Source organism: Chiloscyllium plagiosum, unplaced genomic scaffold, assembly GCF_037043375.1.
Source record: "Chiloscyllium plagiosum isolate Xiang-an unplaced genomic scaffold, Cpla_swu_hap1 HiC_scaffold_2, whole genome shotgun sequence".
NCBI classification, from domain to species: Eukaryota; Metazoa; Chordata; class Chondrichthyes; order Orectolobiformes; family Hemiscylliidae; genus Chiloscyllium; species Chiloscyllium plagiosum.
The window spans coordinates 33,375,224-33,400,043 of NW_028270140.1; the positions used below are offsets into that span (position 1 = coordinate 33,375,224).

Consider the following 24,820-nt stretch of genomic DNA (forward strand, 5'->3'; position numbering starts at 1 on the left):
AGAGGCCTAACAGGGAAGGCAGATGAACTCATGGCATGGTTAGGAACATGGGACGGGGATATCATAGCAATTACAGAAACATGGCTCAGGGTTGGGCAAGACTGACAGCTTCATGTTCCAGGATACAAATGCTATAAAGGAGAACAGAAAGCAAGGCAAGAGAGGACGGGGAGTGGCGTCTTTGTTAAGGGATAGCATTACAGATGTACTGAGGGAAGATATTCCCAGAAATACATCCAGGGAAGTTATTTGGGTGGAACTAAGTAAGAAAGAGATGACTACCTTATTGGGATTGTATTATAGAACCTCTAATAGTCAGTGGGAAATTGAGAAACAAATTTGTCAGGAGATCTGTTATTTGTAAGAATAATGGGGTGTTTATGGTAGGGGATTTTAAATGTCCAAACATAACACTCTGGCAGACCCAGTCTAAGGGTTTAGATGGTGAGAAATTTGTTAAGTACAAGAAAATTTTCTGATTCAGTATGTGGATGTACTTACTACAGAAGGTGAAAAACCTAACCTACCCCTGGAAAATAAGGCAGGGCAGGTAACTGAGGCGTCAGTGGGGGAGCACTTTGGGGCCTGAATCCAAATTGTATTTGTTTTAAAATAGTGACAGAAAAGGATAGACTAGACCTAAATTGGAAAAAAGCTATTTTTGATGGTAATAGGGAAGAACTTTCAAAAGCTGATTGGGGGCAGATGCTCGCAGGTAAAGGGCCGGCTGGAAAATGGGAAGCCTTCAGAAATTAAATAATGAGACACCAAAGATAGTATATTCGTGTTAGGGTGAAAGGAAAGGGGGATAAATGTAGGGAATGCTGGATCACTAAAGAAATTGATGGTTTGGTTAAGAAAAAGAAGGAAGCATATGTCAGGCATAGACAGGATAAATCAAGTGAATCCTTAAAAGAGTATAAAAGCAGTAGGAGAATACTTAAGATGGAAATCAGGAGGGCAAAAAAAGGGGACACGAGATAGCTTTGGCAAATAAAGTTAAAGTAGAATCCGAAGGGTTTTTACAAATACATAAAGGACTAAAGGGTAACAAGGGACAGAATAGGGCCCCTCCAAGATCAGCAAGGTGGCCTGTGTTTTGGGGGGGGGGGGGGGGGGGGGGGTTGGAAAGAGAAGATATTAAACAATACTAAACTGTGGAAAAGGACATGGAAGATATAGAATGTAGAGAAATAGATGGTGACATCTTGAAAAATGTGCATATTAAAGAGGAGGGAGTACCGGAATGTCTTGAAATGCATAAAAGTGGATAAATCCCAGGACCTGATCAGGTGTACCCGAGAACTCTGTGGGAAGCTAGAGAAGTGATTGCTGGGTCCCTTGCTGAGATATTTGTATCATTGATAGTCACAGGTGAGGTGTGGGAAGACTGAAGGTTGGCTAACGTGGTGTCACTATTTAAGAAAGGTGGTAAGGACAAGCCAAGGAACTATAGACCAGTGAGCCTGCCATCAGTGGTGGGAAAGTTGTTGAAGGGAATCCTGGGGGACAGGATGTACATATATTTGGAAAGGCAAGGACTGATTAGGGATAGTCAACATGGTTTTGTGCGTGGGAAATCATGTCTCACAAACTTGATTGAGATTTTTTGAAGTAACAAAGAGGATTGATGAGGGCAGAGTGGTAGATGTGATCTATTTGGACTTCAGTAAGGCGTTTGACAAGGTTCCCCATGTGAGACTGATGAGCAAGGTTAGATCTCATAGAATACAGGGAGAACTCGCCATTTGGATACAGAACTGGCTCAAAGGTAGAAGACAGAGGGTGGTGGTGGAGGGTTGCTTTTCAGACAGGAGGCCTGTGACCAGTGGAGTGCCACAAGGATCAGTGCTGGGTTCACTACTTTTCATCATTTATATAAATGATTTGGCCTTGAGCTTAAGAGGTCTAGTTAGTAAGTCTGCAGATGACACCAAAATTGGAGGTGTAGTGGACAGCGAAACAGGTTACCTCAGATTACAACGGGATCTTGATCAGATGGGCCAATGGGCTGAGGGGTGGCAAATGGAGTTTATTTTAGATAAATAAGAGGTGCTGCATTTTGGAAAATCAAATCTTAGTAGGACTTATACACTTAATGGTAAGGTCCTAGGGAGTGTTTCTGAACAAAGAAACCTTGGAGTGTAGGTTCATAGCTCCTTGAAAGTAGAGCTGCAGGTAGATCAGATAATGAAGGCGGCATTTGATATGCTTTCCTTTATTGGTCAGAATATGGAGTACAGGAATTGGGAGGTCATGTTGCAGCTGTACAGGACATTGCTTAGGCCACTGTTGGAATATTGCGTGCAGTTATGGTCTCCTTCCTACTGGAATGATGTTGTGAAACTTGAAAGTATTCAGAGGAGATTTACAAGGATGTTGACAGGGTTGGAGGATTTGAGCTATTGCAAGAGGTTGGATAGGCTAGGGCTGTTTTCTCTGAAGCGTCGGAGGCTGAGGGGTGACATTATAGAGGTTTATAAAATCATGAGGGGCAGGGATAGGATAAGTAGACAAGATCTTTTCCCTGGGGTGGGGGAGTCCAAAACTAGAGGGCATAGGTTTAGGATGAGAGGGGAAAGATATAAAAGAGATCCAAGGGGCAACTTTTTCACAGAGGATGGCACATATATGGAATGGGCTGCCAGAGGATGTGGTGGAGGCTGGTAAAAAAATTGCAACATTTAAGAGGCATTTGAATGGGTTTATGAATAGGAAGGGTTTGGAGGGATATGGGCCGAGTGCTGGCAGGTGGGACTGGATCGGGTTGGGATATCTGGTCAGCAAGGGCCTGTTTCTGTGCTGTACATCTCTCTGAATCTATGATGATTGTTAACATGTGGTTTACTAAAGTCTTGTGGGGAAGTGGGAATGAAATCTATGGCTTTACCCAATGTGCGACTCCAGTCCAACAAAGGCTTTTAACTGCCTTTAAAAACGGACTAGCAAACCACCAACTTGTATTCAAGGAGCTGGCAAACCACCACATCTTCCCACCACCATTAGAGATGGGCAATAAATGCTTGTTTTACCGCATCCTGGAATTTAAAACAAGAATGACCGCACAGTGCCTCAACTACAAAAAATGTTCATCTGTGAAGCACTTTGTGGAATGGTCTGAGAAATTAAAAGCCTTAGTTAAACTTAAATCTAGATCTGTTCAGAAACTCAGTGGAGTGGGATGGAAACAAGGAAAATTAGCACACATGGATACAAAGATATTTAGTGTATTGCCAGTTAAGCCAATTCAATACCAGCAAATCAATAAAGGGAAAAGATGCCTGGACACTTTATTCCAAGAGGCAGTCAGTCATTCTCCTTAGGAAACAGTCTTCAGATTTGTTTGGTGGTCAGAGATAGCACCATGAGGCTGCAGATGAGACCATTTCTCAGAACAGCTCATTCTAAAACGGCAGGCTGCATTCAGTTCTGCAGAAGGGTCACTGGAACAAAAATATTAACTCTGCTTTCTCTCCACAGATGCTATCAGATCTGTTGAGTTTTTCCAACAATTTATGTTATATCAGACTTTTGTATTGTGTAAGGAGAAAGGATTAATCCACAACTCTGACTAAAGGTACCTGTAACCAGCAGTAATTATGTTTGACTTTTATATCCAGTTTAAACTGGAGAACTGTGGATCTTTAATATCATAAAGCAATTGTGTGGGCATGAAAGCTGACTGAGCTAAAATTAACTGGGATGCAAGGTCAGGGGTTAGACCAATACAGTAGCAGACATTTAGAGAGATATTTCAGATAAGCTACTGTGAATAAAAATTGTAAGGGGAGCATCCATTATCCATGATTAACAAAAGAAGTTTACAAAAGTGTGAAACTTAGGGAAATTGCACAAAGATGAGTGGCAGATCAGATAAACGACAGAATGATTTGAACATTAATCAGAAGAATTAGAGCACCAGAAGCTAGTTGGACACTTAATCATAACTTAAAATTGAAATAGTGAGTCTTGGCAAATATTTGATATGGAGCCAAATTAAAGACTATTGCACAAAGAAGCACACAGATAAGGTGGCAACATTTCAAAATGGATAGAAAATTGACTGGCTAGCAGAAAACAGAATATACATAATCAAGTATTTTTCCGACTGGCACAAAGTGGGTATGAAGAATGGGTGGGTATCTTATGAAGAAAAATTAGACTGGAGTTTAGAAGAGTAAGGGTGACGTAATTGAAACATAGAAGACCCAAAATTCTCTTGACAACATTGAAGTGCAAATGCTTTTTCCTCCTGTGGGTGAGTCTTGAACTAGGAGGCATACTTAAAATTAAGGCTTACTCTTTCAGAAATAAGATGAGTAGAATAATTTTTCTTTCAGTGAGGTGAGCAACTTTGGAATAGTGATTCAGAAGGCAGGAGCAATAAATATTTTAAAGTAGATAGTGATAGATCAATAGGTCTGGCAGCATCTGCGAAGAAAAATCCAAGTTAACGTTTCAGGTGCAGTTATCCTCCCTCAGAAGTTGAGTTTTGAGGAAAAGTCGCTAGACCCAAAACAGGACTGGATTATGGGGTGCCATTTGAAACTCCTAATTTACATCTAGCTGACAAAATCAAATTATTTATTTTCTCTTGGTTGTTAGAACTATTATATTTATAACAATCCAAGTTTCTATAAATCAATGGCATTTAAATTCTTTAATTAAAAACACACATTTATAACTGGATGTCTGAAATGCTTTTTGAATAAAATGAGACATGTTAGTGACTGAGCAGTGGAGTTATAGAGATGTACAGCACAGAAACAAACCTTTTGGTCCAACTCGTCCATGCTGACTAAATATCCTAAATTAATCTGGTCACAAGTGCAGTATTTGGCCCATATTCCTCTAAACCCTTCCCATTAATATACCCATTCAGATGCCTTTTAAATGTTATAATTGTACGAACCTCCACCAAGTCCTCTGGCAGTTCATTCTATACGCATACCACCCTCTGCATGACAAAGTTACCTCTTAGGCCTCTTAAATCATTCCCCTCTCAACTTAAACCTATGCCTTCTAGTTTGGGACTCCCATACCCTGGGGAAAAACCTTGACTGTTCACTCTATCCATGCCCCTCATTGTTTTATAAACCTCAAGAAGGTCATCCCTCAGCCTCCAATGTAGCAGGGGAAATAGCCCCAGCCTATTCAGCCTCTCCCTCTAGCTCCAACTCTCTAATCCTGGCAACATCCTTGTAACTGAAAATGTGTTGCTGGAAAAAGCGCAGCAGGTCAGGCAGCATCCAAGGAGCAGGAGAATCGACGTTTCGGGCATGAGCCCTTCTTCAGGAACATCCTTGTATATCTTTCCTCAACCCTTTCAAGTTTAACAATATCCTTCCATTAGCAAGGAGACCAGAATTGAACACAGTATTCCAAAAGTGGCTTAACCAATATCCTCTACAGCTTCAACATGATCTCCCAACCCCTGTGCTCAATACACTGACCAATAAACGAAAGTGTACCAAACGTCATCTTCACTGCCCTGTCTATCTGTGATTCCACTTTCAAGGAACTAAGAACTGGCACTCCAAAGTCCCTTTGTTCAGCAACACTCCCCAGTATCTTAGCATTACATGTATACATCCTGCCCTGATTTGCCCTATCAAAATGCAGTACCTCACATTTATCTACCATTACCACTCCTTAGTCTATCAGCTGATCTGATCAAGGTCCCATTACATTGTGAGGTCACCTTCTTCGCCGTCTACAACACCAATTTTGGTGTCATCTGCAAATTTACTAACACCTCTTCCTATATTCACATCCAAATCACTTATAGAGATGACAAAAAGCTCTGGAGACAGCACTGGTCCTGCAGGTTACAGGCCTCCAGTCCAAAAAAACGTTCCACCATCATCCTCTGTTTCCTACCTCCTACCTCTGACTTTTATAACACCTTGAGCTTGCTTCATTTAATTCTTGTGAAATTCTATGCTCATGACTTGTTAAAACCTATGTCTCTGTTGTCTTCCATAATAGACTTCTCTCTCAGAGTTTATTTGACTTTGAGTTATTTTTCCAACTCTCCTCTATGATAACTTGTAGTAGTGTCATGGAAAAGGATAGACTTGATCTAACAGAGTTCTAAATTGAAGAGACAGAATAGGAGTGGCAGATGGAGCTTAATCTCCATGTGCGGTACGACATTGTGATAGGGCAAATCAGGGCGGGACGTATACACAATGGGGAGTGTTGCCCAACAAAGAGACTTGAAGTGCAGGTTCCTAGCACAGGTAGACAAGGTAGTGAAGGTGGTGCTTGGTATGTTTTTCCAGGTTTATAAAATCGTGAGAGGCATGGATAGGATAAATAAACATCGTCTTTTCCCTGGGGTAGGGGAGCCCAGAACTAGAGGGCATAGGTGTAGGGTGAGAGGAGAAAAGATTTAAAAGGGATATAAGGGGCAATATTTTCATGCAGAGAGTGGTGAGGGTATGCAATGAGCTGCCAGAGGAAGTAGTGGAGGCTAGTACAATTATAAATTTAAAAGGCATCTGGACAGGTATATGAATAGGAAAGCTTTACAGTAACATGGGCCAAATGCTGGCAAATGGGACTAGATTAATTCAGGATATCTAGTCGGCATGGACGGGTTGGACTGAAGCGGGACAGCTGGAAAAAGAACTCAAACCCAAATAAACCCAACTCAGAGAGAGGTCTATTGTGGAAAACAAAAGAGGCACAAATTTAAAAAGTCACGAGCATAGCATTTTTCAAGAATTAAATGAAGCAAGGTTCGACAGAAGAAATGAAGCCTTCTTTTATAATTTGGAATAGGCAGCAAAAGAAACATACTGAAATTGAATTAGAATTGTTTCTTCATCAGGTAACTTATGGTGCAGGTAACTGAGAAGGCAAAAGGTTTGAACATCATCATCAAAACTGTTGTTCTTTTGCAAAGAGGCAGCAGTGACCTACTTATAGATTAATTATATATTTTAAATATAATTAAACAATAAAAAAGGCAAAAGACAGCCTGATTGGACAAGTTGCCAACATGACGAAATGCATCTAATAAAACAATCTTCCCAGAGATACTTCTTAACACTTTGGGTGCTACATTTCAGTGAAAGTTTGTAAACCTTTAATAAAAAGTATCCAACTGGCCAAGTACAGAATCATTTTGTTGCTTTTTAAAAAAAATTCTTCTACATTAATTATTTCAAATCAGTATTACAGCTCAGGACTTTGAAGCCAGAATAGACCCTTGGATCTAATAGCACTGCCATATTCCTACAAAGATAACTGAAAATGCTGCAATAATGTTGATGAAAATTTATCCTGACCAGCCCAAACGACTGAGTGCAACTGTATAAAACTACAAACAGATGCTCATTTTCCCTGGAGGGTCGGAGGCTGAGAGGTGAGCTTATAGAGGTTTATAAAATCATGAGGGGCATGGACAAGATAAATAGACAAAGCCTCTCTCCTCCCTCCCCTCCCTATTTGACCTATTTTGGCAGTTTGAAACAGCTAACGTGACCAGGGCGTACAACGATTAGAAGGATGGGACAATAAAGAAATGACCACTAATGAAAGTAGTTCATGTACAGTACATCACCAGCAACTCTACCCGTCAATACTACTTTTCTTACTGTTTTCTGGGTCACACTTGCCAAATATGAGTGTTCCCATTCCCTCATGGAGAAACTGTAATAGGGTAACATCTCAAGTATAAATAGTACTTTTCAAAAACAGACATTTTGAACAAGACACATACCTTATTTGTGAAATGCTATGAATCTTTGTGCAAGTTGTATTTAACAAGTAGTTAGATACAGAAACTCTAATATTATGGTCAATCATTAAAGGAAATCTGGTGCACTTCAAAGAGCTTGGCATTTCATCTTTTTTAAAAAAGGAGGACAAAAATTTTCATTGCAAAGGAAAATAATTTTCAAATTCAAAATTCATTTTAAGAATTTCACTTTGCTCAAAGTAGAAGTAGTGGAGGCTGAGGCCTGGAAAACAGAATTCAATATAGGGAGAGGCAGAGAAAAGCATGTTCAAGTATTATATTTTGGATACTGGTTATGATTCACCACAGGGCAAGGCAAGAGACTGATAATCATGTTGCACCACTTGAGAATTGGCTCAGTCTTTTTCTCGTTTTCATTTAGACCTTTGATACTCTGTATGTGAACCATGTACCTGACTGATCCCATCCCCCAAGTGATGCAGCATGAGCTGTTAATCTTTTGTTCTGCCCTGTGGTGAATCACCGCCACCGCCCAATTACAAGATTAAGGTTTCCATAACAGGAAAAATATTTTGAAGTATCAACTTAACAGAAACAGGTGCCTGCGTCTAGACATGAAATTTACTTCCTTCATGTTGAAGTAAAATAGCACTGAAGCGAAAAAGAGACAAAGTTGCAAAATGCACTGTGAACCTGACTAGCAATCTTAAAATTGGTTTCTAATATAATTCTTAGCAGACTTTAGATTTATACTAAATGTTGCCCAATAGCAGAATCACATCTCGTGCTGAACACTATGTTCTGAGCTCTGCAAGCACTGGCTGATTAAATAAAATCAACATGCCGCTGCTCACTGGACAGTCGCAGGGACATGCTATTTGCCAGTCATTGAAACAAATGGCCTTTTATTCCTCTTTTACTATCACAACTATATCATCATATTCAAATCTTTCCTTGACCTGGGCCCCCTCAATCTTTGTAACTCCTCCATCCCTACAACTCTCCAACCTTTTTATCACTGCAAACTGAAACATTGCCTGTCAATAGAGTAGAGCTAATTTAATTTTGGCATTATCTCAGGACTAATTAGAAAACAAAATGACACGAAATACACATTAGCCTAAACAGTTTTCCTTCCAACCAAGAACGAAGATGATTTATCAAAGCCGCAGAACAGATAGGCAACTAATATACAAGGCAAAAAATGCACAACTCAATCAATGGATTCTAGTAGAAGAATTAACTACCACAAATAGAAAACACTACAATCTTCAATATTTCTGATCAACAAACCAAATGGGACAGTGTATGGGTTAATGAATGGTAGGTTAGCTCAGGCAAGTTGCAAAATTAACCAGAACAAGTCAAATTACAATAACTGAAGGTGCCTGTTCTAGTTTTGTTCTTTCCCTACCAAAATACAGTTAAATAAATATCCACAAGTTAATCTTACTGGGTCACCATGTTAAAGTGGCTACAAGAGGTAACCAATGTGACGATGCTGCTCATTTAATCAGGTTATGTTGTTCTTGGCTTTTGTTTTCCAGCAAGGTCATACAAACAGCGATTCCAAAAAGTCTAGGTTTGAAAGGTTTTCGGGCCAATTTGATTACAGCTAGCCAATACTGCCTCATATGAAAGGCTTTCAAGTTAAAAAAAAACACATGCACAATGAAAGGGGAGTGGCCAATTCTCCCAGCTCAGCTTCACTCTAGTTTGGTTTGGTTTTAGTTGTCTGCTTGATTACTGAATTATGTCAGTCAGTTCTGAGGATGCTGGTCCAAGAAACAGCTACATGAAAGGTATTCCATGCTGAATCTCTCTGCCATCTCTCTCTCTCCTGTAAGACCCTGTGTTTGATTTTACTTTTTGTGACACAGGGTTTATGAGGATTGGTGCAAGTATTTGGAACAGCATCATTAAGTTGGGATAATCAGTTGAGTTTTTGGATAGGTTACCTTGTTCCATGTTATATTCTCTTTTGTTTGTATTTCATAATTTTGCAAATAAATTCTGCTTTGTTTAAAACTAAGTGGTTGGTCCAGCTGTATCCCTCCTTGAATATCCACTTCACACCTGATTTAAACAACTAGAAAAGTTAGGGTCTGGGCTATTTTCATGAAATGCTTTGAGGGGGCCTGGCCTGGTCCATAACACCTAAAGCAGGGGAAATAGAATGAGGTGTAACAGTACAGTACTAGGAATGGTTCGATTTTACTATACGCTTCCACCTTCATAACGTGGTTTGACTCCAAACCTATCTCAGTGCATCTGCTGCTGAGACACTGAATACCTGCTGTAGCTCTGCACACAATTATTCCGAAGTTCCCCAACCAAGCTACAACCCTCCATAAACTGAGCTCTGCTAGAACTCTGTTCCCTGTACCCTTACTCTCACCTAAGTCCCACTCACCAATCTCCTGAATACATTGATTCCCAGTCGCGAAAATGTTCACATTACTTTTCAAATTACATTATTGCCCCATCCTTACTCCAACCTTTTAATCGTTGTCAACCCTACAATTCGGAGGCATGACCTCGTTCTTCCAATTCTGGCGATTTAACTGTCCCCTTTTAGGAATCACACGCTGTGGCAACCATACCTACAGTTTTTAGTCTCTAAAACTCCCAGAAATCTCTCTCCCTCTCCCATTTGAAGCATCCTTAAAGCTTACCCACTTGACCATGATATTCACCACCGTTCCTCTCTTTTATGTGGCTTGGTGTCAGGTTTTGCTCTGGGATAACTTATCATGTTAAAGATGCTATGTAAATTAAAGTTACCATGTACCCCTTAAACTTGCTCCAACCCTGAGACTGTTAGATATTCTCCTGCTGTCATTCTCTCAAAAGATGTGGCAGCACAGAGAACTGGTGTGTCACACACTACACAATTACTTGATAAAAGCATGTTGTTTATAAAATCAATGTCATGATCAACAAAATGTTCAATTCTTTTAATATTTTCAGCAGATTAACAAACTTTGCTTAAGAGGAACACTGAAAAATTCAAGCATTATGCAATCTTGAATAGTAAGATCTGAGGTTGGGCAACAGGTTTTCAATCATGTTACGAACCAACAGGTTACTAATCCTCCCTGATAATTAAGTCGTTCTGCTTCAGGAAGATGTCCTCCTTCCAAGGCCTACTGTCTGGAGACAAATACTGGGTGTTCAAATCATGGCTGAGATCGCAGTTGGAGTACTGGCAACACTTCAGGATAGATTTCAAGACTGTGCAGAGGGAACACATTAGATTTACTACGATGATGGCATACAGTTTCTTGTACCTAGCCCTATTTGCATTTGTATGTGCTACTAGTTCTTTCCATTCAGATGTTCAAGATCACTTCAATAAGTCATCAAGTTGAACTTGTGCTCCAAAACACATCGCTGCTGTTATAAAACAGAAAATGATAACTTGGACACAGCAAAGCTTGACAAACCACAATGATTTGCTTTCACTAGTGTTGGTTGAGGGACACACATTGGCCTTCCTCATAATAATGCAAAAGAGCTTTTACATCCATTTGTGGGGGCAGTTTAACATCACAGATGGAGAGTCAGGTCATGCAACACTCCAAGTACTATACTGCACTGGTACCAGTTAGACATAGTCCGAGAAGCTTGAACTCTCTACCTTCTGACACGGGGCAGTGTTACTGATTGAATCATAGCAGAATAATTTGGTTTCTTAAAATATTTTACAAATGCTAAGTATCACTATTTTCAGTCATTCCTTCTGTTTCTAACAGTCCAGTGTGAGAGAATTTACCCCAGGGTAAACTAACATTTACCAGGGGAATTGAAAGAATCAGAAATCAAGCCAGTTCTCCAGTCAGCATTTAACTGTCAACAGTGGATAAATAATCAATAAACAAACATTCTGATGGCTGCATTCATTAAATTACCTCTATACTAACCACAAATACAGTTAAGTTTCTTTCAAGCAGTCTCATATAATCCACAGATACTGGTTAGATAATGACTAAATTGAAGATCATGCGTTTGTTAATATTAACTGTACTAACAAATCCCTGACCATCCTATTAAAATTAACTTGTTGAGACCTTAAGTAGAACAATTGATGGTGCAGGCTGATGCATTTCTATCAGATTCATGCATGTTCTATGATGCAGTACCAACAAAAAGCTATTGATTTCAATCACAAAAGCTTCTATTGACTCCCAGCCACAAAAGCCTCTTAGAGAGAATTTCAGATTCCCACTATATGCATGAAAAAGTACATCCTGATGATATAAAAGTTGAGAGATCACACCCATTAGCAAAGTTTGAACAGGCTAACCCTCTTTTCTCTGGAAAGGAGGGGTGGGGGGGGGACGATCTTGATCACACTCTTAAAAACTATGAAGAAGCTTGATAGTGTAGGTATAGAGATGGGTGTGGGGGTGGTTGGGGAGAAAGTTCATAAATCGGGGCATAAATACAAGATGGTCACCAATAAATTCAACAGCAAATTCAGAAGGAAACTTCCTACCCAGAAAGTGTGGAACTCAGTGGAAGTGGTTGGGTGAAATACTGTAAACGTATTTAAAGAAGAAAGATGAACACAAGGAAAGAGGAATAAGAAGTTATGTTGAGAGGGGAGATTAAATGAGCTGGGAGGTGGTTCTGGGAAGCAGAAACTGAACATTGCCAGTGCTTATCAGAGTAAACTCTCTATGACTTTATACATGAGGGAATACAAGACAGCTTTTGGTTCTCCTTTGTATCCCAGTCTTGTTGAAATTAATGCCAACATTGCAGTAACATTTTTAATTGCTTTTTCAACGTGTCCTGTGGCTTCTAGAGATCTATATACCTGGCACACCCAAATGTCTTTGCACCGCCACAGTTTCTAGTTTCTTGTTTAGATCCAAAAATGACAAGGTGTATTTTCTAAAGTCAATGTTAGCAGAGCATTCAACATTGAACTCAATCATAGCCACTGACTTAGTTTGTCTATTCCCTTTGTAATTTCCTTCTCCAATTGTGTAACAACTTACTAGATCTTGTATGTTTTGGGTGAAACATTACGTAGGCACAAAATATTTTCTACCTGAAGATCAACAGTGATCGCCCATCATTCATTCCTCAATCAATATCATCAGGACAGGTTATTTGGTTATTACCATTGTTTTGTGGTGCTTGCTGTATGTAAATCTGATGCCAAGCTTCCTACAACAGCAAACAAACTTTCAAAGAACACTTCAATTGAAAAAGCTCTAGGGATCATCCTAAGGTTGCAAAAGATGTATACAACCGACTATGCAACTCTCCATTTATCTTTCAACCTTTGATAAATACAGTAAATGAATGCCTAGGGAACACCACTTGTCTCATCCTACCAAACACAGGACATACCATACTCTCTGTCACATATTACCCAACCAATTTCCAAATAATGTGGCTAGAACTTCCCAGTTTAGTACTGAAATATTTATCAATATTTTGTCCTAGATTCTTAGGATTCTTGAAAACTGATTTCTTTCTCAAATGAACACGGCAACTAATTACAGAAAATGAATGTTAAAACCATACACTTCGATATGACATAGGTAAAGGAAACTGCTTCCAAAATTATCTACACAAATCATAACTTAAAAGACAACAGAAAATGGACAGATGTTGGGTTTCGGAAGCAAAGATGGGCGATAAACGGAGAAAAAAGCTTGAAACCAAACATGAAAATACTTTTGATAAAGGAGACTGCATTCAATGCAGATACTCGGGAGGAAACATTTGATAATGGATATAATAGAACGAATAGTAGTAGAACGGTGAAATAATAACAGAAAATATTAGAAATACTCAGCAGCTCTTGAGAGGATTAGCCTTACAAGTCAACAACCAGTAGTAGAATAGAAAGAGGCACCACTAGCTGAATAACCGCTTGTTGTTTGAATGTGAAGGCTACACATCTCCTTACCTGGTCCTGAGGGCTTGCCAGGCCGCGTCCACATCTGCGTAGAGGTTCTTCTCAGAAGGTTTCCCAGAGCTGGCGCCGTAGCCCGAGTAATCGTAGGAGAAGACGTTGCAATTGATGCGGGAGCCCAGGCCGATGTAGAAACTGCTCATTTGGCCCAGGTCTACTGCGTTGCCATGCGAAAAGAGAAGGGTGAAGCGAGCGCTAGGCGAGCAACGAATGAACATGCAGGAGATGCGGTTGCCCCGGCTGGTCCGGGTCATGAAAGCCTCGATGGAGTCCTTCTCCCGCTGCGAGTACTGCCAGTCGGCCCGCTCGGACAGGTGCAGGCTCCAACGACCCCCGGCCTCATCGGCCAGCAGCGCATATGTAGGCTCAGGGGGCAAAAAGGCCAGCTTGGAGGCAATCCGACCTGGGCAGGGAGGGCAGCAGAACAGGCAGCAGAGTTCACTCAGAGACAGGTTATTCATGGCGAGGATGTGAGAATGTGTGTGTAGAAAAACCCTCGCCCTCAGTCAAATAAATAAATAAATAATTCCAGTGATTGCAGAGTTCAACATGAAACTTTGTAGAGTGAATTCTCACAGACGATGAAATCTGTTGCAGTACATGATCAATCCGACAATGAAAGACACCGATTCAAGCAATGGATAAAAAGCAGTTAATAAACAACCCGATCTTGCGTTGTGCAAAGGGTTTCCTGCGCCTCATCGATCCAAGTGGACGTAGAGGGACGGAATCAGGGTGTAAACTTCAGCCGAGGATCCGAGTCATTGATCGGGGAAGCCTCTCCCTGTCTGCAGCCTCAGGACAGGAGGAAGGAGGCACCGAAATAATCTACACACAGGGCTCCTGCTCCGTTTGTCTCTCCCCACCTTCTCAGGCAATGATTCGGCGATATTTTCTCAACAACCTGCTGCAACGATGGGATTCAGGAGGCAACACGAAGCCCGCTGGCCTAAGGCTAAAGGTGAATGGTGGGGAGGGGGAAACGGAAACAATTGCCTGCGGAACCTCCGCCGGGCCCCGCACCTTCCACACGGCGAATAAAACAAAGGAATATCCCCCTGTTCCCGCACCCACTCGGGCCCCGATTCGTCACGGCCGCCCTTCTTTCTTTACTTCCTTCACAATCACATCCGTGATTTCAGTACTAAACCCGCCAACCACGATATTTCCATACTTTCTTTTTTTTTAAATGAAGTGGGAGCGGCAATAAAACGGAGCCACCTTTTGAAACTCGTGGGGTGGGGAAAGAGCCGTTAGCTTAGCGGTGCGCATGTGCAGCTGGCGTGTCTCGAAGATAGTGCGCACGCGCAGCTTTCACGGAGGCGCCGGGTGAAGTAGAGCATGCGCAGTCGGTTGTCTAGGGCCCGGCGTTTAGAAGAAACGCATGCGCAATAGAAACGCCTGTAAACGGATGCGGGAGCCGACAAATGGACGCGTGCGCAGTTGAGACGGTAAAACGGGCAGTCCCAAAGCAACAACAGCCCTCCGCCGGCCGTTCGCTTCTGAGAAAAGGTGAAAGCTGGTGCCCAACAACTCCCGCCCCATTATCGATTCTAATTGGATGACAATCGTTGATTGATGTCCCAATGCGCCAGTCAGCACGTCGGTAACTGGGCACATGATCCAAGTCAGCTTGAGGACGCCCGGAGGTGGGGCGTCATGGAATTACGTTTTGTCCTCGGTCATCACGTGATCTTCCTAAATTTCCGTCATAGTTGTAGCCGATGGTTTGTACATGTGGGCTTGCTGCACGATGTCGTGTTTTAGTCAAGCAGTGTTATAATTTGTCAAACGAGATTATGAGTTCCCAGAAAGGAAACGTTACAAGGAAGAGAGCACAAAAACATCAGAACGTCGTTGGGTTCAAAAATGACAAATATGACAAAAGTGAAAAGATGAAGGTAAGCAGGTTTCATTGGCAGTAGTTTATTTTTTTTTCCCCAGGTTAGTGTCTTTCATTTTCACACATAATGCCATGAATTTTTTTGGTGGAGTAAATAAGAAATAATTGTTTTCAACATCAAAGTGATTTGGTTAGCAGCAGACAGATTTAAGGTAATTGACAAAACAATCAGATGGAGTTGAGCTTTAAAGAAAACAGTGAATTTTATTGACTGCTTTGACCAAAACATTCGTGGGGGCTGATTCAAATATAACTTTAAAACAAGTTTGGATAAACATTTGAAATGGGTGGTGGGCTGGATGGAGTGGCAGTTTTGAATGAGAGGGGTATGGGACCAATTTGATAGCTCTTCAATGAGCATGGTGAGCTAGATTTCTAGAAATGATGGGCTGAATGGCCACTTGTATTGTCTCAGTGAAAGAAAATTCTGTGTGTGGGCATCTTCAAAAGAGTTACATTGTATTAGACAATACTAAATTACACTTTAATGAAACATGCAAGGAGATTGCACATTCAAGAATGGGATCTACACTATATTTGAGCAGTTGGGAGTTCCTGAAGAAGGGCATATGCCCAAAACATCGATTCTCCTGTTCCCTGGATGCTGCCTGACCTGCTGCACTGTTCCAGCAACACATTTTCAGCTCAGTTGGGAGTTCTGCCTTTCAAACTTGATTAAGGAAGCATTTGAAACTTGAAGATGTTATAAGGCAAAAAGGTTTGCATACAGTTCAAGAGGTAAACAAGTTTCATGAGTTGATCTACAGCACATCTCCTTTGGATTGAGGGACTATGGAAGATTACAAATAGATCTTGATCAGTTGGGTCAACGGGCTGAAGAGTGGTAGTTGGAGTTTAATTTGGATAAATGCAAGATATTGCATTTGGTAAAAACGAACAAGGGCAGGTCTTCTACAAGTAAAAGTGGACCTTGGGTAGTGTTGTTGAACAGACACTTAGGATATCAGATTTGTAATTCTTTTGAAATTTGCATCACATATAGGTAGGGTTGTTAAAAAGGCATTTCCACTCTTGCCTTCATTGTTCAGACCTTTGAGTTTAGGAATCAGGACATTATTGTTAAGGTTGTACAGGGCATTAGTGAGGCCTGTTCTGGAGTACTGAATTGAGTTTTGGTTGTCATATTATAGGAAGGATATTATTTAGCTGGAGAGGGTTCAGAAGAGATTTACCAGGATGTTGGCTGGAATGGAGGGTTTGTGTTATAAGGAGAGGCTGGATAAAAGAGGCTTTTCTCTCTTGTTTGGAGGTTGAAAGGTAGCCTTGAAGAGGTTTATTAAATCATGAGGGGTCTAGATAAGGTGAGTGGCAAGTGTCCTTTCCCTAGGGTTGGAATTTCAAGTGCAGGTGACATTTTTTAAGGTGAGAGGAGAAAAATATACAAACAACAGGGGAGCAATTTTTTTATATAGTGTGGCCTGTGTGTGGAGTGAACTTCCGGAGGAAGTGGTGGATGTGGGTACACTTACAATATTTAAAATACATTTTGGATAAGTACGTGAATAAGAAATGTTTGGAGAGCTATGTGTAGGCAGGTGGGACTAATTTAGTTTGGGATTATGGTTGGTTTGAAGAGTCAGTTTCTATATGAGTTGACATGACTGTATGAATGGAAAACACAGGAAATCAGTAACATGTTCCTTGTGACAAACTTCATCTGTCAGTCTTCGAGCTATCACTGAGAGAGTAGTTATTGCTGAACAGGTTCAGGATAAACCATGGCCCTTGTGTAGCCATCCTCCACTGGGTTGTTACTACAAACTTCTTATTCACTTGTGGAGAGACAAACAACACTGTGCATTACCCAGGAGTGCCCTTTCGACAGACTAATTAGGTGACTAATCACCTTAAACATCTGAGGTATCCCGTGAGGTTATTGATAGGTTTTGAGAAATGGATTCTGTAAATAACAGTGGCTTCCCACCTGTATAGGTAGTCACAGAGCAGCAACAATGTACAGCAAACAGTAAGGTATGAGCTGTGACTTAGAGAGCTGGAAGACTTTGTTACATGTGCAGTGTGATAGGACCTATAACATGGATTTGATAATAACTAGGAGATCAGATTTAAAAAATGAGGTGGCTATGGAATTTAATGCAGTGGTGAAGGATAGAGAGCTGACTATCATTAGCTAATTACCATTCCTGATGAAGGGCTTCGGCCTGAAACATCGATTTACCTGCTCCTCGGATGCTGCCTGACCTGCTGTGTTTTTCCAGCAACACACTCAACTCTGATCTCCAGCATCTGCAGACCTCACTGTCTCCTAGTTGATTTCAACCTTACTGCGAAGCCTTTTCCCCAAATCATACCTTGAAGTTCTCCTCTCTCTACAAAGATCTCAGTGAGTCCCTCTCTCACTGTACTTTCCTGATGAAGGGCTCTGGCCCAAAACATCAATTTTCCTGCTCCTTGGATGTTGCCTGACCTGATGTGCTTTTCCAGCAACACACTCTCAACTCTAATCTCCAGCATCTGCAGACCTCCGTCTCCCACCATTAACTAAATCTCTTGGCTGGGTATTGCCTTCTGGAGTAGGACCTGGACAAGTAGAGGACCAACGATAAACTTAGGAATCTACTGAAGATGACTATACAGTGGTAAGGAGAGTAGGTTTGCTTTCAGCTACCCAACAGAAGTGGAACACTGACAATGAATCACTTTTTAGATCTGATAAGTTCAAGTGGACGTGGAGGGATAATGTATTTTGGTTATAGTTACAGGATATGTAACTAACAATGGAAAAATACAAAGGGAAGTGATTGCACAGTGAAATATTTTAGATTCATAGAGTTGTACAGCATGGAAACAGACCCTTCTGTCCATGCCGACCAGATATCCCAACCCCAATCTAGTCCCACCTGCCAGCACCCGGCCCATATCCCTCCAAACCCTTCCTATTCATATACCCATCCAAATGCCTCTTCAATGTTGCAATTGTACCAGCCTCCACCACTTCCTCTGGCAGCTCATTCCATACACATACCACCCTCTGTGTGAAAATGTTGCCCCTTGGGTCTCTTTTATATCTTTCCCCTCTCACCCTAAACCTATGCCCTCTAGTTCTGGACTCCCCGTCTCCAGGGAAAAGACTTTGTCTATTTACCCTATCCATGTCCCTCATAATTTTGTAAACCTTTATAAGGTCACCTCTCAGCCTCCGATGCTCCATAGAAAAAAGCCCCAGCCTGTTCAGCCTCTCCCTATAGCTCTGATCCTCTAATCCTGGCAACATCCTTGTAAATCTTTTCTAAACCCTTTCAAGTTTCACAACATCTTTCCGAAAGGAAGGAGACCAGAATTGCACGCAATATTCCAACAATGGCCTAACCAATGTCCTGTACAGCCCCAACATGACCTCCCAACTCCTGTACTCAATACTCTGACCAATAAAGGAAAGCATACCAAACGCCTTCTTCACTATCCTATCTACCTGTGACTCCACTTTCAAGGAGCTATGAACGTGCACTCCAAGGTCTCTTTGTTCAGTAACATTCCCTAGGACCTTACCATTAAGTGTATAGGTCCTGCTAAGATTCGCTTTCCCAAAATGCAGCACCTCGCATTTATCTGAATTAAACTCCATCAGCCCATTGGCCCATCTGATCAAGATCCTGTTGTAATCTGAGGTAACCCTCTTCGCTGTCCACTACACCTCCAATTTTGGTGTCATCTGCAAACTTACTAACTGTACCCCTTATGCACGTATCCAAATCATTTACGTAAAAGTCAGAAAGTAAAGCACCCAGCACCGATCCTTGTGGCACTCCACTGGTCACAGGCCTCCAGTCTGAAAAACAACTCTTAAATAACCTTTGGGTTAATCTTCTGTGTTAAATATAGTTTTGACTCTACCATCCTTGCAATTCACCACCTCATCTCTTAAAGCTTTGACAATGTTGGCAATTCCCAAATCTATGTCTATCTTTTCCAGAGCTTCATATTTGAGTCCTTGTAAACAAATTTCCACTTGTTACACAGTAGTGAAACATCTCATATTAAACTTGCAAATTTCTTTGCGACCGGAATAAGTGGAAACAATCCTTTTCTGCACTTTTTTCCCAGCTTGTCACTCTCTAGTTTTGACCAAGTTAACCATGCCATCCTGCTGTAACAGCCTTCCTCTGTATAGATGGGTGGGACTGCACTCGCCTGCGCTCTATCTATCCAAGCAAATTATCTGTTCCCATTCCCAATCTGTTGTCTCTGCAGCTTTGGCTGTAATAGTTCCTGGTGATCGTTCTAGTCACCAAAATCCACACCTCTCCCTGCAAACCAAATTGTTTACAGTTGACTTGATTCCCAGGTGAGTTTCCACCACAGATCCACAGCTGTGTCATATCTTGCTTGCCCTAAAACCCAGGAAGTGAAATGTTAGATGTCAGCTTTTGCTTAATGGTTGATTATTGCCTGAAAGCATGCCACCTGTTTGCTAGACTCTCTTCATTTGAAATTTCTTTTACATAAAAGACAGGACCGATGTTTATATAGCTGCTTAGACCCCATTAAGGCATCTCCAAAATATTGCCAATAAAGTTGTTTTGAAGTGTAGTTCTGGAGAGTGGCAAAGCATTTAAATATAAATCCCCACAAAGTGCAATGTACACAAGATGATCAGTTCACATAACTTTGAAAGATACTGGATGTGAGAAGACCTCACCTGCTCTCCTCCTCCTCCCCATACAGCCCACCCCATACAGCCCACTTGTTTCTCTGTTTAATGTCTCATCTAAACACCATGCCCCTGAAATCATTTCCTTGGAATGTACTGAAGTGTCAGCCTAGATTATGAGCTCAAGACTTGAGAGTGAAACTAGAACCCATAACCTTCTGACTCTAGTGCAATTGTTTCCATTAAGTCAAATGTTGAGCATAAAAACAAAGTTTGTTCATGTAACATAAAACAAATGACACAAATTATTCAATAATTTAAAACCAAATGTTTTTATTGGTTTTAGGTTAATAAAATCCAAATTACCATCATGTAAGCCTTTTTTAAAAAAAAAAGTCACCCATTGATGGGTTTTTTTTCTTTTTGAAATGTGGCATAAATGAGGTACTACAAAATCAGGAGCCATTGTTTTCAAAACTGGCTCCACTGTCCATCATAGGCGTATGTGTTTGACCCCAGTAACGTGTTGCCATGTCCAGTCAATGTGAAAATGTACGTAATGAATTTGATGGGAAACTTGTGGTTGTTATGCTGTAGAATTTATTAATGTGCAGATGCAACTCATTTACTCCTGTGGGAATGATCCAATATTCTTGGCATTATGTATGAGCCATATTCACCAAAAGATCGCATTGCTACCTACTTAATAATTAGGTTTGATTTTTGAGAGAGATTTCCAGAATAATCTTTGACTGTTTTCAAAATAATTGGAAAGAAATTAAGTTGCACAGCTGCCCGCAAAGGAACATTTTGTATTTCTATGGAGCATTTGGGATGTATTTAGGAGACACTGCTTACTTTCAGGAAGATCTACTAAATCTTTGTAAATCACTGCTTTGGGCTGAACTGCAGTACCATGGCTGATGTTGATCACTTTCACGGATGATGTCCATGTTTTGCATGAGGATGCAGTGAAGACCTCCTGGAACGCTTGCAGGGATGAGGGATTTTAGTTATTTGGAGAAAGTGCAGAAGCTGGGATGCTCTCCTTAGAGCAAGGTAGGGGAACTTTAATAGTGTTGTTCAAGACTGTGATGGGTTTGCTTAGAAAATGAGCAGCAGAATGGTCAATAACAGAAGGCAGGGCAAGTCAATAATAATCTTCCAAGGTAAGTTGGATTGGTGAAAAGATACTTATAGGGCTCAGGGAGGGAGTGGGGACATGCAATTAATTGGATAGTTTTTCAAAGAGCCAGCACAGACACAATGGCCCAAAATTACTTGACTGATTAAATGTGGGTACTTAAGAAGGGAAAATTCAGCACTGACCAATTACTTACATCACAATTCTCTTTTTATTTTAAACCCCCCAGTGCTTTGGAAATGTGAGCTATGAGCCATGGATCTCTGGCACATGGGACCATTTTGCTTTCAGTGGGTAAAAGCACTTAAATATTATAATAACTGTAGATCAGCCTAGCAATGTCATGGGTACAGAATGCTCACTGAGTTAAGATGTTTTCCTTGTATTTTGTGTGTCTGTTCATGGCTGAAACACACACTTGAGGGGCCACTTTATCTCAGACATTCAAACCAGCTCACTGGGTGGGAAAATTTGAAGTGGTTTGAATTTTTTTATTTCATGTGTTATTGAGGTGGTAGAGAATATTGTGCTATAAGATTTGCTGTTAAGGAATTATAGCTTGAATATACCTACTAACAAGGGCCCAGTGGTTAGTACTGCTGCCTCACAGCACAAGGGACGCGGGTTCAATTCCTGCCTCGAGCAACTCTCTGTGTGGAGTTTGCACATTCTCCCCGTGTCTGCGTTGGTTTCCTCTGGGTGCTCCGGTTTCCTCCCACATTCCAAAGGTGTGCAGGTTAGGTGAATTGGCCATGCTAAATTGCCCGTACTAGGTGCATTAGTCAGGGGTAAACATAGGGGAATGGGACTGGGTTTGTTGCTGTTCGGAGGGTTGGTATGGACTTGTTGGACCGAAGGGTCTGTTTCCACACTGTAAGGAATCTAATAGTCATAGAGTTGTACAGAATGGAAACAGACCCTTCGGTCCAATCCATCCATGCCGACCAGATATCCCAACCCAATCAAGTCCCACCTGCCAGCACCCGGCCCATGTCCCTCCAAACCCTTCCTATTCATATACCCATCCAAATGCCTCTTAAATGTTGCAATTGTACCAGCCTCCACCACTTCCTCTGGCAGCTAATTCCATATACACACCACACTCTGTGTGAAAATGTTGCCCCTTAGAGCTCTTTTATATCTTTCCCCTCTTACCCTAAACCTATGCCCTCTAGTTCTGGACTCCCCGTCTCCAGGGAAAAGACTTTGTCTATTTACTCTATCCATGCCCCTCATAATTTTGTAAACCTTTATAAGGTCACCCCTCAGCCTCCGATGCTCCATGGAAAACAGCCCCAGCCTGTTCAGCCTCTCCCTATAGCTCACATCCTCCAACCCTGGAAACATCCTTGTAAATCTTTTCTAAACCCTTTCAGGTTTCACAACATCTTTTCGCTAGGAAGGTGACCAGAAGTGCACGCAATATTCAAACAGTGGCCGAACCAATGTCCTGTACAGCCGCAACATGACCTCCCAACTCCTTTACGCAATACTCTGACCAATAAAGGAAAGCATACCAAACGCCTTCTTCACTATCCTATCTACCTGCGACTCCACTTTCAAGGAGCTATGAACATGCACTCCAAGGTCTCTTTGTTCAGCAACACTCCCTAGGACCTTACCATTAAGTATATAAGTCCTGCTAAGATTTGCTTTCCCAAAATGCAGCACCTTACATTTATCTGAATTAAATTCCATCTGCCACTTCTCAGCCCATTGGCCCATCTGGTCCAGATCCTGTTGTAATCTGAGGTAATCCTCTTCGCTGTCCACTACACCTCCAATTTTGGTGTCATCTGCAAACTTACTAACTGTACCTCTTATGCACGTATCCAAATCATTTATGTAAATGACAAAAAGTAGAGGACCCAGCACCGATCCTTGTGGCACTCCACTGGTCACAGGCCTCCAGTCTGAAAAACAACCCTCCTCCACCACCCTCTGTCTTCTACCTTTGAGCCAGTTCTGTATCCAAATGGCTAGTTCTCCCTATATTTCATGAGATCGAACCTTGCTAATCAGTCTCCCATGGGGAACCTGGTCGACTGCCTTAACGCTGATGCACTCTAGCTATTAATATATTGGCTATTAAACCACTAAGCTGCATTCACATGTATATCCAAAGTTACTAAAGTTGAACCTTATGAAAGCCACTGCATTTCCACTAGTTAGTTGCTAGGACAGGGCCCCCAAAGTGTGGGACGTCACAAATTAAAATTTGGGGGTCACAAAGCCATGAGGCTCGAACCAAGTGAGTAGGTATTAGGCAATTTTACATGCTTGCCTTATTTTTCAAGTTGCTGTCATGGCCTAAGTTACTCAAACCTGATGTCTGTCTCCTGCAGCAGTGAAAATGGTAGCCCTCACAAACTTTTGAAAAGAACAAAATATCACCTCTGAGACCCCTGCATTCCACATCCTACATAATTTACTGAGGTCCCTCCTTTCCTGACCTGTTCTTAGGTCTCACTATGATGTCACAACAGCTTTCAAGCCTTGAAGTTGAGTTTCAGTGGCAAAATATTTGGGAAGCTCTCATCTAAGACTAACAAGATGTGGCGTTCAAATTGGACACAATTCAACCATACCTTCCCATGTTCTTCATACTTTACCTCGAGTCTCATTTCATAGAAAATCCTCTGCTTGCCGGTAAACTTATTAGTCTGCCTGACATGGACACATTTGAGGTCATTGAAACCAGCCGCGCCATTTTGCCAGGCTATTTTTCCCTAAAGAATTAATAAAATGTTGAGTTGCATAGCTCAGAGATTTGAATTTACTTGAAATTTCTGATTGTAAAGTTGGGAGTGATAGTCATTGAGCTAAACTGCTCCCTGTAAAGGAAAATTACTTACAAAATATATTCAGTCTAAAAATATAAGTTCAACTTGGCTCAAATGATTCATTGTTTATGGCCCCACATGAGTCTCGTTCATCTCATCTTGTCATATCCTTATATGCCGTTCTCCTTTGTCTCTATCCAGTTTCACCTTAACTGGACCTGTACTATTGACCCCAAAACACTCCCTATGGTTGAGAGTTCCACATTGTCACTGCTCTCTTGATAAATTTGGTTCTCCTGAATTTCGTGTTCAATTTATTAGTGATTTATTTTGTATTGCTGACCCGTAGAATTGGTGTCCTCCCACAAGTGGAAATATCTTCTCTATACCTACCCTATCAAACCCAAAGCCTATATCAGGTTATCTCTGCTCCACCAGTTTGTTCAATATTTCTTGTTAGTTCTCCAACAAAGCATCTCCAACATGCTTTAAATTCATTGTACCTTCTCCAGATTTTGAAATTTGGATTTTTTAAATTGCATTACTACATCAAATCTTTCATTTTTTTTTCCTCCCAGCAATTGAATGCAATGGTGCATACAGGTGTCTGTAAACATTGTAAGGAAGTGTTGGAATGGAAAATAAAGTACAACAAATATAAGCCACTTGGCCAGGCTCGGAAATGGTAAGTTAAATGTTTCTTGGCTCCTGTTC

The 24,820-nt window shown here is 41.2% G+C and overlaps 2 protein-coding genes across 3 annotated transcripts in view; one reads left to right on the top strand and one right to left on the bottom strand.

Annotated features, from left to right (window-relative positions):
* abhd17b (abhydrolase domain containing 17B, depalmitoylase) overlaps positions 1-14,902 on the bottom strand; it is a 65,537-nt gene extending 50,635 nt beyond the window's left edge. The window contains exon 1 of the mRNA XM_043716451.2: positions 13,638-14,902. Coding sequence (XP_043572386.1) covers positions 13,638-14,104 — 467 coding nt within the window. The 5' untranslated portion in view covers positions 14,105-14,902. The remainder of the gene's footprint in view (positions 1-13,637) is intronic.
* A 183-nt stretch (positions 14,903-15,085) lies between these two features.
* cunh9orf85 (chromosome unknown C9orf85 homolog) overlaps positions 15,086-24,820 on the top strand; it is a 31,539-nt gene continuing 21,804 nt past the window's right edge. The window contains exons 1-2 of one of the 2 annotated variants that reach the window (XM_043716474.2): positions 15,086-15,544; positions 24,685-24,791. In XM_043716474.2, the coding sequence (XP_043572409.1) occupies positions 15,368-15,544; positions 24,685-24,791 (284 nt within the window). In that variant the 5' untranslated portion in view covers positions 15,086-15,367. The remainder of the gene's footprint in view (positions 15,545-24,684; positions 24,792-24,820) is intronic. The other variant, XM_043716463.2, reaches the window with a different exon arrangement.